The sequence below is a fragment of the Coenobita brevimanus genome, chromosome 35, assembly GCF_032717465.1.
Source record: "Coenobita brevimanus isolate Jiangsu-jjx chromosome 35, ASM3271746v2, whole genome shotgun sequence".
Lineage (NCBI taxonomy): Eukaryota > Metazoa > Arthropoda > Malacostraca > Decapoda > Coenobitidae > Coenobita > Coenobita brevimanus.
Window position 1 is genome coordinate 5,725,028 of NC_136988.1, and position 16,406 is coordinate 5,741,433.

General features: G+C 42.7%; 1 protein-coding gene across 1 annotated transcript in view; it reads right to left on the minus strand.

The window, feature by feature from the left end:
- Positions 1–2,306: 2,306 nt before the first annotated feature.
- The window catches only part of LOC145396230 (cytochrome P450 2L1-like), a 32,253-nt gene continuing 18,153 nt past the window's right edge, over positions 2,307–16,406 (minus strand). Inside the window, exons 8-9 of the mRNA XM_080269663.1 lie at positions 9,288–9,432; positions 2,307–2,497 (exon numbers count right to left, since the gene is read on the minus strand). Coding sequence (XP_080125789.1) covers positions 2,307–2,497; positions 9,288–9,432 — 336 coding nt within the window. The remainder of the gene's footprint in view (positions 2,498–9,287; positions 9,433–16,406) is intronic.

A 16,406-nucleotide genomic window follows, 5' to 3' on the forward strand; every position in this document is an offset into this window, starting at 1 on the left:
ATGATGATGATGATGATGATGATGATGATGATGATGATGATGATGATGATGATGATGATGATGATGATGATGATGATCATCATCATCATCATCATCATCATCATCATCATCATCATCATCATCATCATCATCATCATCATCATCATCATTATCATCATCATCGTCATCATCATCATCATCATGATTAATAAACGGAAATAATACTCACTACAGTATGTCAATGTTTACTTCCAATACTTCTACACTTTTGATGATTCCCTAGCACGTTCCTTGATTTACGAATGTCTAATATAATAATAATTCCCAAACTTAAAAATTTACCTTTCCTAATACTCAGTGTTGTTCGAATCTTCCTTTACTATAGCTCTTTCACTTATCTTGGCCCTGAATCTCATCCTTTTGCAGCTTATTTCTCGTAGCTAAGTGGCAGAAAAAGACAGTGCTACGGCCATCTCATCGTACTTCCTTAATGAGTAGGATCATGTTCTTGTCTTCATATATTCTTACATGTCAGAGTTGAAGAGGGAGGGAGGGCGATTTTAGGCCAAGTAAAAGTGAAAAGCGTATACGTATATTTATTAATATTAGGGTACTTCTGTTATTATTTTTATTATGATGCACTTGATAGATGCACCAAAGAGAGAGAGAGAGAGAGAGAGAGAAGTGATGGAATGTTGTGGTGCTGATGTGGATGTGTTGGAAAGCTTTAGGGGAAGTAACTTATTATGATGGTTTTGCCATGTGTAGAGAATGGAGGGTGACAATTTTTTTTTTTACGTGTCCGACTCTGAGCAAAGGCTCCAGGACCTATTTCTCGGGGGCAGTGACCTATCCCAAGGCCCAGTAGTCCTCCTACACCTCCACACGTCACCACTTCGGCGCTAACACCCACCATCCATATTGAATACATGCTAGGGCTGTCTCATATGGGATTGGTGTATTGGTATTAGGGGGGGTATTTTTACGACATGTCGGCGGGTCATCCGGTTGATCAGGAAAATCTGCTTTTTCAGGAAATTCAAATCCTTAAACTGTTCCCTGCCCCAGCCGGGATTCAATCCTGGGTCCATTACGACCACAAGCCGCCTCTCTACCGATTCGAGATGAAGGAGGGAGAGGGGAGAAAGAAGTTGACGTGGAAGGATAGTTTGGAGAGGCACATGAGATAGATTGTGGGCTGGAGAGACGACCGCCTAATTGCGGAGGACAGAATGGCACCATACTGCAGGATTTAAGAGGTGTGACATTGACTAAGATAATGCAGAAAGAAAGTGCTAATGTGAAGTGGAGCTCTGTGTTGCTCGTTTGTAGCAATATATCAACACAGTCACGATGTGGTATGAAGCGGATGTAGAGCTGTAGCACTGCCTTTTTCTGCCACTGAACTACGTACATAAGCCGCTAAAGGACAGATATCTGGGCTAGGTTAAGGTAAAAAGAAGATAGTCGGAGATTATCTTCCTTTTGCTGCCTATTTACCTTTTACGAATGCAAAAGTGACGCAATACTCATACCCTGCAACTTTTCCACACACACACAAAAAAACATAACTAGCACCTTATTCTAGTGACATTCCATTGTTATAACTCAGCATTCAAAATATACTTATTAGTAGAAATCATAGTAGTCGTAGTAGTAGTAGTAGTAGTAGTAGTAGTAGTAGTTGTTGTTGTTGTTGTTGTTGTTGTTGTAGTAGTAGTAGTAGTCGTAGTAGTAGTTGGTGGTGGTGGTGGTGGTCGTGGTTAATATGAAATGTAATCCCAGTGGACTGTAGGCTTACGTTGTCCCCCTCCTGCTGTCCACTATCATCCTTTGGGGGATTGGGAGGGAGTTGAGGGACGTTTACATAACCAGCCAGCTCCACAGCCCAGTTGTATCAGTGCCACCAAATGAAAGCGTCCCTCTCCAGCACTTGCGTTCAAGGTGAAAAGACGAATATGTTAAGCTAAGGTACAATGAACAGAGTATAGTATTGATGTCACCAGTTTCAGTTGTCTGTGTGATTGGTCTCTTGTTGAAGATGACGGAGAATGGCAGAGTGAAGTTGGACAGCGGTTTTGTCTAGTTTGTGTTGGTGGTAAAAGTTAACTACTGGTGGAGAGTTGATGGCGCTACTGCGAAGCGTAAGTGTCGCAAAATTAAAATGCCCATGAAGCTGGTCCCTTGTTGAGTATGGTGGAGAAAGGCAGTTTGAAGCTGAATAGAAGTTTTGTCATGTCTGTTTTTTTAGTGAGGATAATGCTGCGTGGAAAGTTAATGGTGAACCATGATAGTGTCGATGTCACTAGATTACTAGATTCAACAGCTTATGTAGTTGGTCTCTTGGTGAAGATGACGGAGAATGGCAGAGTGAAGTTGAAAGTCGGCTTTGTCTTGTCTGTTTCGGTGGTGAGGGTAACGCCTGGTGGAGGGGTGATGGTGAACCTGTGCAGTATAGCAGCAGTGAACAGGTACAATTCCATCTTGGCCAGACTTTCACCCAGACACTTACGTCGGCCTGCAAATATATCAGAAGTACGAATGTAGTATATTAGTACATTAAAAGTATGGTAGCATGGATGTGGAATAGCAACAGTAAACAGATACAACTCCATTTTAGCTAGACCTTCACCCAGATACTGACGCCGGCCTGCAAATATATAAAAGATGGATGTATGGATGAATTAACTCGTTGGTGACGCAGACGTTTGGAGGACAATGATTACGGTACTGTGCCGACTTTTATATTTACCGATCCCTCTTAGAGGGCCGGCTGAGAGTAACCAATGCCAATGAGTTATTTACTTACTGAGGGACTGATCTGTAATGAGCCCTTTGCTGCCTTCCTAGAACGAATGGGATACATATGTACTTTCATAGAATTCCCCCCTGGTGATCCCCCGAGATTCTTTCGTTTAGTTTCCTTTAGGAGATGTTTTTAGGCCGCTTATTTTTCTTTTTGTAATATAATGCAAGTATAAGTGGCTGGAGAATGACTGGGAGGAGGAGGGATGTAAGAAGAGAGGAAGAAAGAAGTTGCATGGAAGTTGTGGGAACAACGAAGGGAGTTACAATGGGGAAAGCCCGAGGAATTGATGAAGTGTGTGGTGAAAAGCTGAAGCATGAGGGAGATATAGTAGTAGAATGAATGTGGAAGATGTGCAGATTGGCCTGGGAGGAAGGGAGAGTCTCGGAGGAAGGGAGAGTCTCGGAGGATTGGAAGTCAGGTATAATTATTCCTCTGTACAAAAGAAAAGGGAAAACAGAAGTGTGTGGTAATCACAGGGGCATTTGTCTTCTTAGTGTAATAGGAAAAGTATGTAGCAGGATACTTACCGACAGAGTTAGGGGAATAATAGAGGAAATAGTTGGAGAAGAACAGGGAGGGTTTGGGAAGGGAAGAGGTTGTTTAGGTCAGATATTCATTCTTAGATCTCTAGTGGAAAAGTTTCTAGAGAAGGGAAACAAATTGTATGTGGCCTTAATGGATTTGGAGAAAGCATGTGACAGGGTGGATAGACAAGGAATGTGGAAAGTATTAAGAATATATAGAGTAGATGGGAAGCTGCTGAAGGCCATGAAGAGTATGTATCTGCAGTGCATGCAGATAGTGAACTGAGTGATTTTTTCCATTTGAAGGTTGGATTGAAACAAGGATGTGTCATGTCTCCATGGTTGTTCAATCTGTATATGGATGGTGTAATAAAAGAAATACAAGGTAAGGCAGTGGATGTTGGAGTAGCCCTAGTGAGAGAGGGCAGTGTTTGGAAACTCCCTGTAATGCTGTTTGCAGATGACTGTGTTGTTAAGTGAAGACGAAGGGGAGCTGCAAGGCTTGGTGGATGAGTCTGGGAGAGTGTGTAAGAAACGGAATCTAAAGGAGAATGTAGGGAAGAGTAAAGTTATCGTCGTCGAGAGAAGTAAAATCAGTTAATGTACAGTGAGGTTCGATGAGGAGGTAATGGAAAATGTGAGTGCATTTAAGTACTTGGGTAGTGTAATGAATAAGGATGGAGGTTTGGAGGGTGAAGTGTTTGAAAGGGTACAGCAGGGAAGAAAGATTGCTGGTTCCTTGAAAGCAGTGACAAGAAACAGGGAAGTGAGCATGTAAGTGAAAAAGCTACTACATGACAGTATTGTGATACCAACTCTAACGTATGGAAGTGAAACTTGGACCTTGTTGGAGGGACAGAAGTCAAGAGTGAGACCAGTGGAAATGAATTATTTGAGAGGAGCACGTGGAGTCACATGGAGAGACAGACTGACAAATGAGGAAGTGAAGGAGTGTTGTGGTGTGGATGTGGATGTGACAGGAAGCGTTAGGAGAAACATATTGAGGTGGTTTGGCCACATGGAGAGGATGGAGAGCGAGAGACTGAAGAAGAAAGTGTGTGCGAGTAAGGTGGAGGGGGGGAGAGGGAGGGAGAGGCCAAGAATGAGATGGAGGGATGGAGTGGAGAGGCATATGAGAGAGGGGGGGTGAGCTGGGAGCAGGGCAATGAAATGGTGGGGGACAGGGCGACATGGAGGAGATTTGTTTGTGGCCACCCCTTACGGGATTGGGGCGTGTAACAATAGATAGATGAAGAGATAGATATTTTCTAGACCCTCTTTATATATCGTGTGCACGTCAGCCAGGCTGCATCCGGGCGCCATCATTGCAGCCTGTGCTGTAATACTATGAAACTAGATTTGTTAAGGTAGTCTTGTTTTCAGAGTATCCAGAAATATTAATTAATATTACACTGTGTAAAAAAGAATTTGTTAATTCATTTTTGGGGGCCTTGTTAGACTCAGTTTTCCATGCTGATTCAAATGGTGTATGTTTTGTTTGTATATCTCTAGGTCCTTGTAAAATATTAACAATTGTTTATTTTCCTCCTGCAGACATGGAAGTTGTCTCTGACCATGAGGACATCGTCGATGATGGAGGGTAAAGTGATGATGAATCGTATGTTGGAGAATGTTCCAGAGACACTCCACACTTTCCCAATCAGCAAAAACTGGATGACCTGGTCCGAGATTTAGGACTCACCATGTCCAGTGCTGAGCTGCTGGCGTCACGTCTAAGTGAATGAAACTTGCTGGATCGCAGTTGCAAGTTGAGTTATGGGAATTGCCACAACAAATTTGCATCCTTTTTGAAATTTTGTGAAGAAATCTCGTTGTGTTAATGTTTTGATGTAAAGGTTTGTTCCAAGCCATGGGAGTGGATTACAAGGTCTCAGAATGGCGACTCTTCATAGGCAGTTCCGTGAATAGTCTAAAAGCTGTACTTTTGCATAACAGCAACGAACTCCCAACAATTCCAGTTGCACATTCTCTGGGAGTAAAAGAAGGCTGTGAGACTGTGAAGATTTGTCTGACAAAGATCAGGTACTCAGATCACAACTGGAAGGTTTGTGGGGATTTCAAAAGGATTTCGTTCCTTCTTGGAATGCAAGGCTGTTATACGAGGTACTCATGTTTTTTTTTTTTTTTTTTTAATGTTTGTGGGACAGCCAGAGCAATGCAGAACATTTCGTGAGGAAGACTGGCCTCTCAGAGAGTCTCACACCAGGCTCGTGCAACGTTCTGAGAGCTCCACTGATCTCCAGAAAGAAGGTATTGCTACTGCTGGTACACATAAAACTTGGTCTTGTGAAACAATTCGTGAAAGCCATCGACAAGGATGGTGATGTGTTTCTGCATATCTGATCACAGTTTCCCAAGTTGAGTGTGGCAAAGGTGGCCTCTGGCATGTTCTGCGGGCCACAAGTTTGAAGAATGCGTGCAAGTCGTGAACTCCAGGGTAAAATGACTGATGATGAAGTGCGTGCTTGGAATGCATTCAGAGGGGTCGTGGAAGGTTTTCCTGGCAACCAGAGGAGACCAGATTCCCCACTGCTCGTCGATGACCTGATTGACACATTCCACCGGCAAGGACGCAGAATGTCAATCAAACTGTACTACCTTGATTTCTTCAAAAGCAATTTGTGTGCAGTCAGCGAGGAGCATGGCGAACAGTTCCACCAGGACACTCTGCTGATGGAAACCAGATATCAGGGCAGGTGGAATGAAGCGATGATGGGTGATTACATTTGGGGATTTTTGTGCGATTGTCATCTGCATTTTATGTGATGTTACTGTTCGCTCATTTTCTATTTACATTCATAATATACATCCGGAAATATATAAATTCTTTGACATTCTGAACATTCTCGAAATGGGAACAAGTTTCAGTTCCTGTCCTTGTACAATACATATATTGTTGCATAATTCCTGTAACTCTAGATTTACACAAAAACAAATAGCATAGTCGGAATCTACACATTGTCACTGATCAGAAATAGTGTAAAAATCAACATAAACAAAAACTTTGTTTAAATTTGTTACACAGTGTTATACGTCACTATGAAAATACAAGTAAAACAGAAAGTGCAACTAATTTTTAATCTTGCGGATCTCTGGCAGCTTGGCCTAGCAGCAGCAGGCTCACTGCCCATCAGTGTTGCTAACTAATCACTTTTGTCGCAAGATTTAGAACTTGTCACAAAAATATAATGCAAAAAATTCTTAAATTTTTCTTTATGTCTTGCACGTTTTGAAGTCCAGTTGGTGCAAAACTTTCACCTGTTCACCTGCAGCCTAGCAGGTTTTAAACCGTGGATTGCACAATTACCTTTTTTTATCCCACCCCGTGGTGTGCAAAAAATTAAGATTTTTTTTTTCTTTTGTAGATAAGCATTCAGGGCGTCATCACGTGAAAAAAAGTAATCTCTATCCATCTTCGCATAGGGCCATCCGTCAGTTAACTTAGCAGAGTAGTGAAAAAAAAAATATATATATTGTTTTTGTTATAACTTGAAGATAAACATCCAGGGCAACATCTGGTGAAAAGAAAAAAAAAAAACTTTCTTTCCATCTTTGCGTAGTGCCTTGCGTAAGTTTGGGTAAGGGTGTAGTAGTTAGCGGTGATGCACGGCCAACACAGCCTGAGCTGTGGCTAGCAACACAACACTACCCAGCCTGAGCTGTGGCTCGCAATCTGCGGGTTAAAGATCAGCCTAGTGCTTCTTAAGATTTGTTTTGGACAACACTACCAGCCACCTGGCTCTCAGCATGGGTCTGGAACTGTGTGTGGGAGGATGTTCTCTGTTCCTGAACCTCCCTCTCTCCCTCCCTTAATCATTTCTTTTTCATGATAAGTATGAAATATATATTTTTGGTAATTTAGTCGTCCCTATCGGTGGTCCACCAAGTAACAAGGAAATCAGTTCGTTTTAATTTGGGTCAGTTAGATATAGCCTTCATTAAACCTTTGGCTACTACATGCCTCCCGTTAGCTGATGTCACCGTGGATGTCACTCACGTATAGTAGCCTATACTGCTTCCATATTAACTCAGTCAGCCCGAGGACGTCATTACACCCGCAGTTGTGAAGCAAGAGCGTGCGTGTATACATATGTGTATGGATGTATGTATGTATGCATTTGCGCGTGCGTGCGTGTGTGTGTGTGTGTGTGTGTGTGTGTGTGTGTGTGTGTGTGTGTGTGTGTGTGTGTGTGTGTGTGTGAACAATATACCTCAGACAATTTTAATCTGATTTTAGCCAAACTTGGCTGAAAGGTTAAGCGTCAGCCTTCAAGTAAACATATTTTTTAGAACAATGAGTCAAAGGTCAAGGTCACAAGGAAGAGGCAACTGTAATATTTTTATCAGATTTAGGGCAAACTGTGTGGAAGGGTTAATATACCATAAGACAAGAAACTGGGCATTTGATTTAAAGAACAATCAGTCAAAGATCAAGGTAAAAGGGAAAAGTTAAAGGCCAAGGAGAGTGGGCGGAGACAACTCAAGCAGTTTATATCTGATCTGAAGCAGAATAGATGGAAGGGTTGAAGGTCAGGTAATATCGAAGTGATTCGGTTTTGAGAACAGTCATCTAATGGTCAAGGTCACAAGGCAAGGGCAAATTCCAAACTATATGTCTGAGTGTGAACAAAATATTTCGACCAGTTTTGACCTGATTTGAATCAAACTTGGTGAATGAATTGAGGATCACCCAAGAGCTTGACCTGTTGTTTGTGAGAACGATAGATCAAAAGTCAAGGCCACATGGCAAGGTTAACTTTTAAAAAGTTTGCAATGTAGATTAAGCTTTGTGGCAGGATTGAGGTTAAAACGAAGACAAAGAAATTGAAACTGGGAAAAGTCAGTCAAAGATCAAGATGAAAGGGAAAGATGAAAGGTCATAGTTTTGGGTAACTGTAAAGCAAATTCAGTCAGTTTTAATTTATTTGCTGGTGGAAGGTCGTGAGTTAGGTAAGAATGAAGTAACTGGATTTTGAGAGTTATGTGTAAAAGTTCAAAGTTACATTTCAGAGTCAGGTGTTCCGACCGCAGACCAGGTGGACTGTGCAGGTGCTGCCAGAGAGTGTTCTTTCTTGTTTTTAATTAAGTTTGTTCTTGTTACTAACAAGAAATATGTGCAGCTTAGAAAGGCCTTAACTGGCAAAGGGATTAATGGAAGTCTTGTCTAGCCCTTTCAGTTTGAAAAGTCTATTGTAAGAGAGAGAGAGAGAGAGAGAGAGAGAGAGAGAGAGAGAGAGATGGATAAAATAGAAAAGTTCCTCATTTGGTCAAAAATATTAAGCAGAAATAACATGCTGTAGATGAGAATATTTAAGTATAATATTCAGTGTAAATCGCTAAGGAAGATGCTTAAGAATTGTTCCTAGACATTATGTTTCTTATATGTTAATTATGTATACTGTGTTCATACTAAAAGAAATAAATATTAGGTAATATTGCAGGAAAAATATGCAATACAGGGTGGACAGAGTGATTCATTAGTAACACTCCAGCAGAATTTCAAGTGATGAATATCTTACGTGTTGTGGCGATGGCTCAGTCTTGTGGTGTGGGTGTGCGTGTGACACTGGGAGAAGAAAATAAATACATGGTGAAGGATAAATCACTGACAACACTGGCGAGCCGTCTCGGCAAAACATGATAAATTACCCGTCAGAGTGGCATTGGAGCGTAATATATGGACAACCCACCACAGCTACTATACTCCTTTTTCTCAGACCTGGGATAAAATTATCATCTTTCTATCTAGAGTGCTGAGTTATAGCAACAGATTAACAGTATAATATGCTAGTTGCGAAGAATGCTATAGAAAGGACGTAGATCCATATCAGTGTCTTTTTATGCCGTTGAGCTTCGTGAAATTAGCTGCAAAAGGATGAAAAAGGTCAGTTTAAGGTGAAAGAATGGTAATCTCCTGAACAAACAAGTATTACTCCCACAGAGTTATCACTTACCTATGGAAAAGGGAATGTACCCTTCCTTCTTGGAAATGAACTTGCCGTGGTCGTCAAGGAAGTGCTCAGGGTAAAAGTCATGGGGCTTCTCGAAGTACTTCTTGTTGTAGTGGCAGTTCTCTAGGTAGGCCCCGACCACAGTGCCCTGCAGAGAACAGTGCAGATATTAAATCATGTTTGCCAGTTCACCCCAGGGACCGGCCTATTATCTGCTTTGTCTCTAAGTCTTTGAGAGAGGTGAAGTTAGTGAATGTACAGCGAGGTTGGATGGTGAGGAATTGGAAAATGTGAGTACGTTTAAGTATTTGGGTAGTGTGATGAGTAAGGATGGAGGTTTGGAGGGTGAAGTGCTTGAAAGGGTACAGCAGGGAAGAAAGGTTGCTGGTTCCTTGAAAACAGTGATAAGAAACAGGGAAGTGAGCATGGAAGTGAAAAAGTTACTACATGACAGTATTGTGATACCAACTCTAACGTACGGAAGTGAAGCTTGGACATTGTTGGAAGGACACAAGTCAAGAGTGAGAGCAGTGGAAATGAGTTATTTAAGAGGAGCCTGTGGAGTCACGTGGAGAGACAGGCTGACGAATGAGGATATAAAGGAGCGTTGTGGTGTGGATGTGGATGTGATAGGAAGCGTTATGAGGAACACACTGAGGTGGTTTGGCCATGTGGAGAGGATGGAGGGTGAAAGACTGACGAAGAGAGTGTTTGTGAGTGAGGTGGAGGGGGGACGTGGGGGGAGGCCGAGGATGAGATGGAGGGATGGGGTGGAGAGGTACAAGAGAGAGGGGGTGTGAGTTGGGAGCAGGGCAGTGAAATGGCGGGGGACAGGGCGACTTGGAGGCGATTTGTTTGTGGCCACCCCAAACGGGATTGAGGCGTCTGGCAATAGATAGATAGATAGATAGTCTCTAAGCCACTCAGATTGAAGGGTGTCATCGTGCTGCACCACCAAGGTAGTCTCTGTCATACTGCAAAACTAGATCTGCCATGTGAATATCGTTTTTACTGTAAAGTTTTTAGATTCATAAAATACATATAAAAAATATATCGTGTACATGTCACAAAAAACACTGTTATAAAGACAAGCAACGCAAACAAATGAGAATATTTTTTTAGCTGATTGAATTCGAACATCCCATAGCAGGCAGTGCATCATCTCTCTCTCTCTCTCTCTCTCTCTCTCTCTCTCTCTCTTTCTCTTAGTTCGGTTTTAGAAGTGAATGGGGAGACATTTACTGCTCCTCATCCCCCCCTCTGCATCCCCTAATCCTACCCAGTTAGTGAAATACAACTGCATGAAATAAATGTTCCTATGTCATTTAGCTGTGACATTTGGAGGGTCTGTTTGAGTTCAAATTGCTTTGGAGATTTCTTAACACATGATCTTTAGTGATTTGTTCTGGAAGAGTGGGACTCAACATTGAATTCTGTGTTACTTTTTGCATTACATAAGGCTTGCTATTATTTCAGTCTGCAAAAATGGGATTCGGACTCATGCATTCAGTCAGTTACTAAGCTGTCGTAACAACTGCCTTTTAGTAATTTATTTCAGAGGTGAAATTCGGAGTCTATTCTGGATTGCTTTGGAGATTTGAAACACCTGCTTTTTAGCGAATTTGGAACGGTCGTAGTGTATATTGTTTTGAATGATTCTTCAACACTGAAATTTTATGCTTAATTCTGCAGGGTTGGGTTCATATAAGTTACTTTAGAGACCTTAATACCTGCTCTTTAGTGGTCTATTGTGGAAGGATGAAATTCAGAGTCATATTTTGGGTTATTGTAAGTTATTTTTTTGAGTCGTATTTTGAGTTATTTTGCAGACCGTAACACTTGCTCTGTAACGATTTGTTGTGTATATTTAACTGTACCATCTTCTTGTAGGTTCCTCAACGGTTGTAATACCCACACACTTCGCATCAACGATATCCAACATACTGAGGCATAAAGCTCAGAGTATAGAAGAGGCGTTAGGATATCACCGACTAATCAGAATTACTCTCTGTCTGTTTTTCTATCTGTCTACCTGTCTGTCTGTCTGTCTTTCTATCTGTCTGCTTATCAATTTATCTATCAATTGCCGCATGCCTTAATCCCGTAATGGGTGGCCACAAACCAATCGCCTTCATGTCACCCTGTCCTCTACCATTTGGGTGCCCTCCCTCCAACTCATACAGCCCTCTCCTATACCTCACATTCTTCATCCCCCTCTCTCATATTTCTCTCATCTTAAATTCCCTTCGCTCATGTTTCATCCTCCCCCCTCTCTCATTAATTTCTCATCCTCAACTGGCCAAACAGGGTGGTACTCCCGAGTGGAATTGGAATGCTGGTGAGAGGGAGAGCTGGAGCTCCTGTTTCACTAGGTACCTAACCATCCCCCTTTCCTGACCTTTTCAGTGAGACACAAACATGGAGAGTAGACCAGTATACTCTCCCATATATTTCCTCTAACTTCCTCATGCACTACACCACATGCAGTTTACATATCACACAGCGTACCCCCCTACGTTACAAGGGTTGACACCAACAAGGGCATGCGACCAGAAAACTTTGCGCCCCATACACAGTGGCTGACTTTTTGGGGAAGGCATGACGGGGGTTCCGGCAGCATAGATTGTAGGTCCGGGGAGAGATGGGGCTCAAACCCGTGCTAGAGGGTACAGGGCATTGCAGTTCCCAGGCTCTAGCTTTTGCCCAATAGAGAGGGGCCTGAACCTGAAAGTAGCGCCCCAGGTGGCTGCCCCATCAGTGGGTGCCTAACGGCAGGGCAGTCATAGTGCCAGGGCGCGCTTGGAGGGTGTCCCTGTAGCTGTCCTGGCAGGGTGTGTCGAGGCCAGTACCACAGCCACTGGTGAGGTTGGTGAGCTAGGGGTCCCTTGTCTATCGCATGGACCTGGGACTGTGCAGTGGGTGGGTCCTGTGGCATTTCTCTTCCCCTTTATTATCACAGTCTATGACCAAGTACAAGAATGAGTTTCAGAGCAAACCTGAGGATATTAAATCACCCAGGGGGATGAGAGTGGGTTCATAAAATGTAGGAAGTTTGAATCGCCAGAAAGATTGCTGAGAAGGATTGCTGTTATAAGCTGTTTTGGCAGGGGGATGGGGGGCAGACGCATATGGGGGTGTGGGGGTGTTGGTTGCAGAGAAATGGGTGGAATATGTTCTGAATGTTATGAGAGTAAGTCATAGGATATTAGTAGGGAAAATTTTGTTCGGTGAAATGATGTTTGCAATTATATTGACATTTGCTCCACAAGCAGGCTTGGACGAGGTAGAAAAGGATAGATTTTGGGATAATACGTGCAGTAGGTGGTATGGGGGATGATGAGATAGTGGTTTTTGGGAGGGGACTCAAATGGTCATGTACAGTAGGTGAAGCAGCTCAAGGATATGAAAAATGAAGGAGTACTTGGGAGATGTGCATATGGTAAAAGAAATGATGAAGGGGGAAGGATACTCGAGTCTGTGGAGGCAATGAACATGGCTATGTGCAACACACATTTTAGGAAAATAGTGAGTAGGTTGATTACCTACAAGTCTGGGGGTAATAGCAGTCAGATAGATTATTTCCTGGTCAGGGGGGCTGATAGGAGGTTAGTGAGGGATGTGAAACTTACGGGAAGTGAGGAGTGTGTACATCAGCACAAATTATTGATATGTGACATGGTACTTAAAGGGCGAGTGATGAAAAAGAGGACGTATGTACCTAGGATGAAATATGGAAGCTGGAAAACCATGCAGTAAGGGATGCTTTCCATAGCAAGATGAGGGAAGTGGTGGCTGAAGAGGGAGCCGTTGATTTTATGAACAGTACAGAGCCCTCAAGAACAACCTCTTGAGAGTTACTGATGCAGTATGCAGTTGGAGAAGAGTCCCACCAAGACATAAAGTAGCTTGGTGGTGGGATGAGGGTGTATAAGCTGCAATAAAGGAAAAAAGAAGGCTTTTCCGGGAATGGAAGAAGGATGGTAACAAAGAGGAATACTTGGCTGCCAAGCATAGGGCTAGAAGAGAGGTATACAGGGCGAAGTCTGAGTCACAGAGACTTTTACTTGATGACCTAAATAGTTTGGAAAGGAAAAATATGGTATTTAAGGTGGCAAATTAGGTTAAGAGAGAGAATCGGGATATTATAGGTGAGCAGTGTGTGAATAATGATGAGGGAAGGGTAGTGGTGAACAGTGAGGTTATAAAAGACGTATGGAGAGAGCATTGTAGCCGGTTGTTGAATGAGGAGTTTGACTGGGTCAGGGAAGGTTTGAAGCTAGCAGAGCCAGTGTTTGACCCTTGGCCTTTGATTGACACTGCCACTGTGAGTGATGTAATAGGCAGGATGCAGGTGGGGAAGGCAGTAAGTGTGTCTGCGTTGACTGCTGAAATGTTGAAGGCTTCATGGGATATTGAGTTGAGGTTAGTCACTGACCTGATAAATATGATTATATATGAGTGTGGTGTCCCAGAAGATTCGCTGATGAGTGTAACTGTAAATGCGTACGAGGGGAAGGGTGATGTCCTGCAAAGAGGAAATTACAGAGGTATAAAACGTTTAGATCAGATAATGAAGGTAATGGAGAGAGGTCTAGAAGGTATGATTAGAGAAAGAGTGAATAATGATGAGATTCAGTTTTGGTTTATGCCAGGCAAGGGGACCACCGATCCCATATTCATTGGTCAACAGCTTCAGGAAAAATATTTAAGAAAGAAAAGGGAACTGTACTTTATTTTTGTTGATTTGGAGAAGGCCTTTGACAGATTCCCTAGAAAGGTGGTGAAGTGGGCAGTGAGAAAGCCTGGGATCGAGGAGTGGCTGGTTAGGGTGGTTTTGGCCGTGTCTGTCGGTGCTTGCACCTAGGTAAGAGTGAATGGAGATTTGAATGATGAGTTTCCGTGAATGTTGGTGTGCATCAGGAATCAGTCTTTAGTCCCTTGTTGTTTATCATGGTACCTGAAGCCCTCTCACGTGACTTCAGAAGAGTACTCCCATTGAAGATGTATGCTGATGATTTGGTGTTGATTGCAGAGAATGCAAGGGAGGCAGAGGAAAGGACCAAGGGCTTGAAAGTAAATGCAGATAAATAAAAAATGATGATATCTAGGGTTGGTGGCAGTACTGTCAAAGATGAGGGAGAGTGGCCATGTGCAATCTGCCACAAGGGGGTGGGAAGTAATTCCGTCTTGTGTAGCGTTTGTGATAAGTGGGTGCATAAGAGATGTAGTGGTATTAGAGATTAAAGGTAGACTGCGAGATAATGCTGATTTTATGCGTGCAGAGTTTCGGGGAGAGTAGGTGAAGACTGTCAAGCATGAAAAGATTGAACTTACTGGTGAGTCTCTTGAATGTGTGAAAGAGTTTTGTTATTATGTGCTGAAGGTGGGGCTGGAGCTAACTGTGGCTAGGGTGAGGAGTGATTGGAAGAAGATCAAGGAGCTGTTGCCTCCTGACATTGAGAGGGCTCTCCCTAGGTGCTAAGGTATCTTTATATGCAGCATGTGTTAGGAGCGTAATGCTGGATGGTAGTGAGACCTGGGCAGTTAAGTAAGAGGATATTAGCAGGCTCAGACGTACAGATATGACAATGATTAGATGTATGTGCACTGTGTCCATCGGAGTAAGGCCTGGGGGGGTTAGGTTCACAATGGAAGAGTTGAGGGGTAGGATGGGACTGGAGTGTATTGGTGCTGTGATGAGGAGAGGTAGATTGTGGTGGTTTGGGCATGTGGAGAGGATGCGGGATGATAACTGGGTGCAGAAAGTGAAAAGCGTCAATATTAGGGGTGGGGTTAAGAGGAGTAGACCAAAAATAACCCGAACGAGGTCATTAAGTGTGACCTCAGGGTTGAGGGACTTAACAGAGTGGATGACAGAGATCGAGGAGCATGGACAGCCGCCATTAGGTGACCAAGGCCGAAGGATGCAAGGATGTTGGAGCTTTCAAAAACGAAAAACGAATCCACCTCTCATATATCTCTCATCCTTATCCCCTGTCTCTTATCTCTCATCCTCTGTCCCCTTCTCTATATCTCTCATTCACCATCTTCTCTCATATTTCTCTCATCCTCTACCCCCCTCTCATATACCTGTCATCCTCTACCTCTCTCTCATATATCTCTCATCCTCTATCCTCCTCTCATATATTTCTCATCCTCCACCCTCTCATATCTCTCTCATCCTTTGGCTCCCCCTGTCCCTCCTCCCCCTTTCACCCTCACTAACATACACTCTTCTTGAAATATGACATAGACATATTTGCAATCGGTTCCCTATCCTAACTTAGATTTTTTCTTACGGAAAAACTAGAGCTGCAGTATATTCTGCATTCTCCTCCCCTTATTCTCTCAGCAAACGCTTAATAAGTACAGTGAGAAACTTATTAGTCGGCACAGAACTTTGGATTACCTCACATCTCAAGTGCACTCTTATTTCTGTGTCTCTTTCATCTTTGTTTCTGCACTCTTTCCATCCCTGCATCGTCAGTCATTTTAGTATATATATATTTTTCTAATTTATGATGTTTTTATGAAAGCTAGCTACCAAACATACATTACTTAGTCTGTGACATGACTTTAATTGTAAGACTGTCGTTCCTGCGATTACTGATAATATACGCAAAATGCTTACGTGGAATGGGACAACACAAACCCGAGGAGTTTCATATATTCTAAAAATAGATCTGAGTGCTAGAAAATATATGCTGAACTAATTTACTGCAGCTCGAATACTGCTCTAGGTATGAAAATAAACATCCCGGTTGTTAAGAAACGTCTTGGTGCAAAACACACCTCTACGTTTTTTCGTTTTTGAGGTATGGCTGATGAAGAGAGAAGAGAGAACAAACTTGACAATTTTTCAACAAGGGTTAGCGGAGCTTTGGGAGTAGCTTTGCACTTAAAAAACTGAAGGTCTTCCAGGCCGTATGCTTAAATCTGGGTGTTACCAGTGTTTTGATGAGCGTTCCTCTGTACCTTCATTACAAAACGCTGTTTTGAAACTACGCCATCCCTACAGCGTAATTGCTACCACTGTTACAGACACTATAGCCTGCAAATGTAATGTCTTTAGTTCCCGTCTGCAGCCTAACTCTCTCTCACTCACATCTCTTTTTATCACAA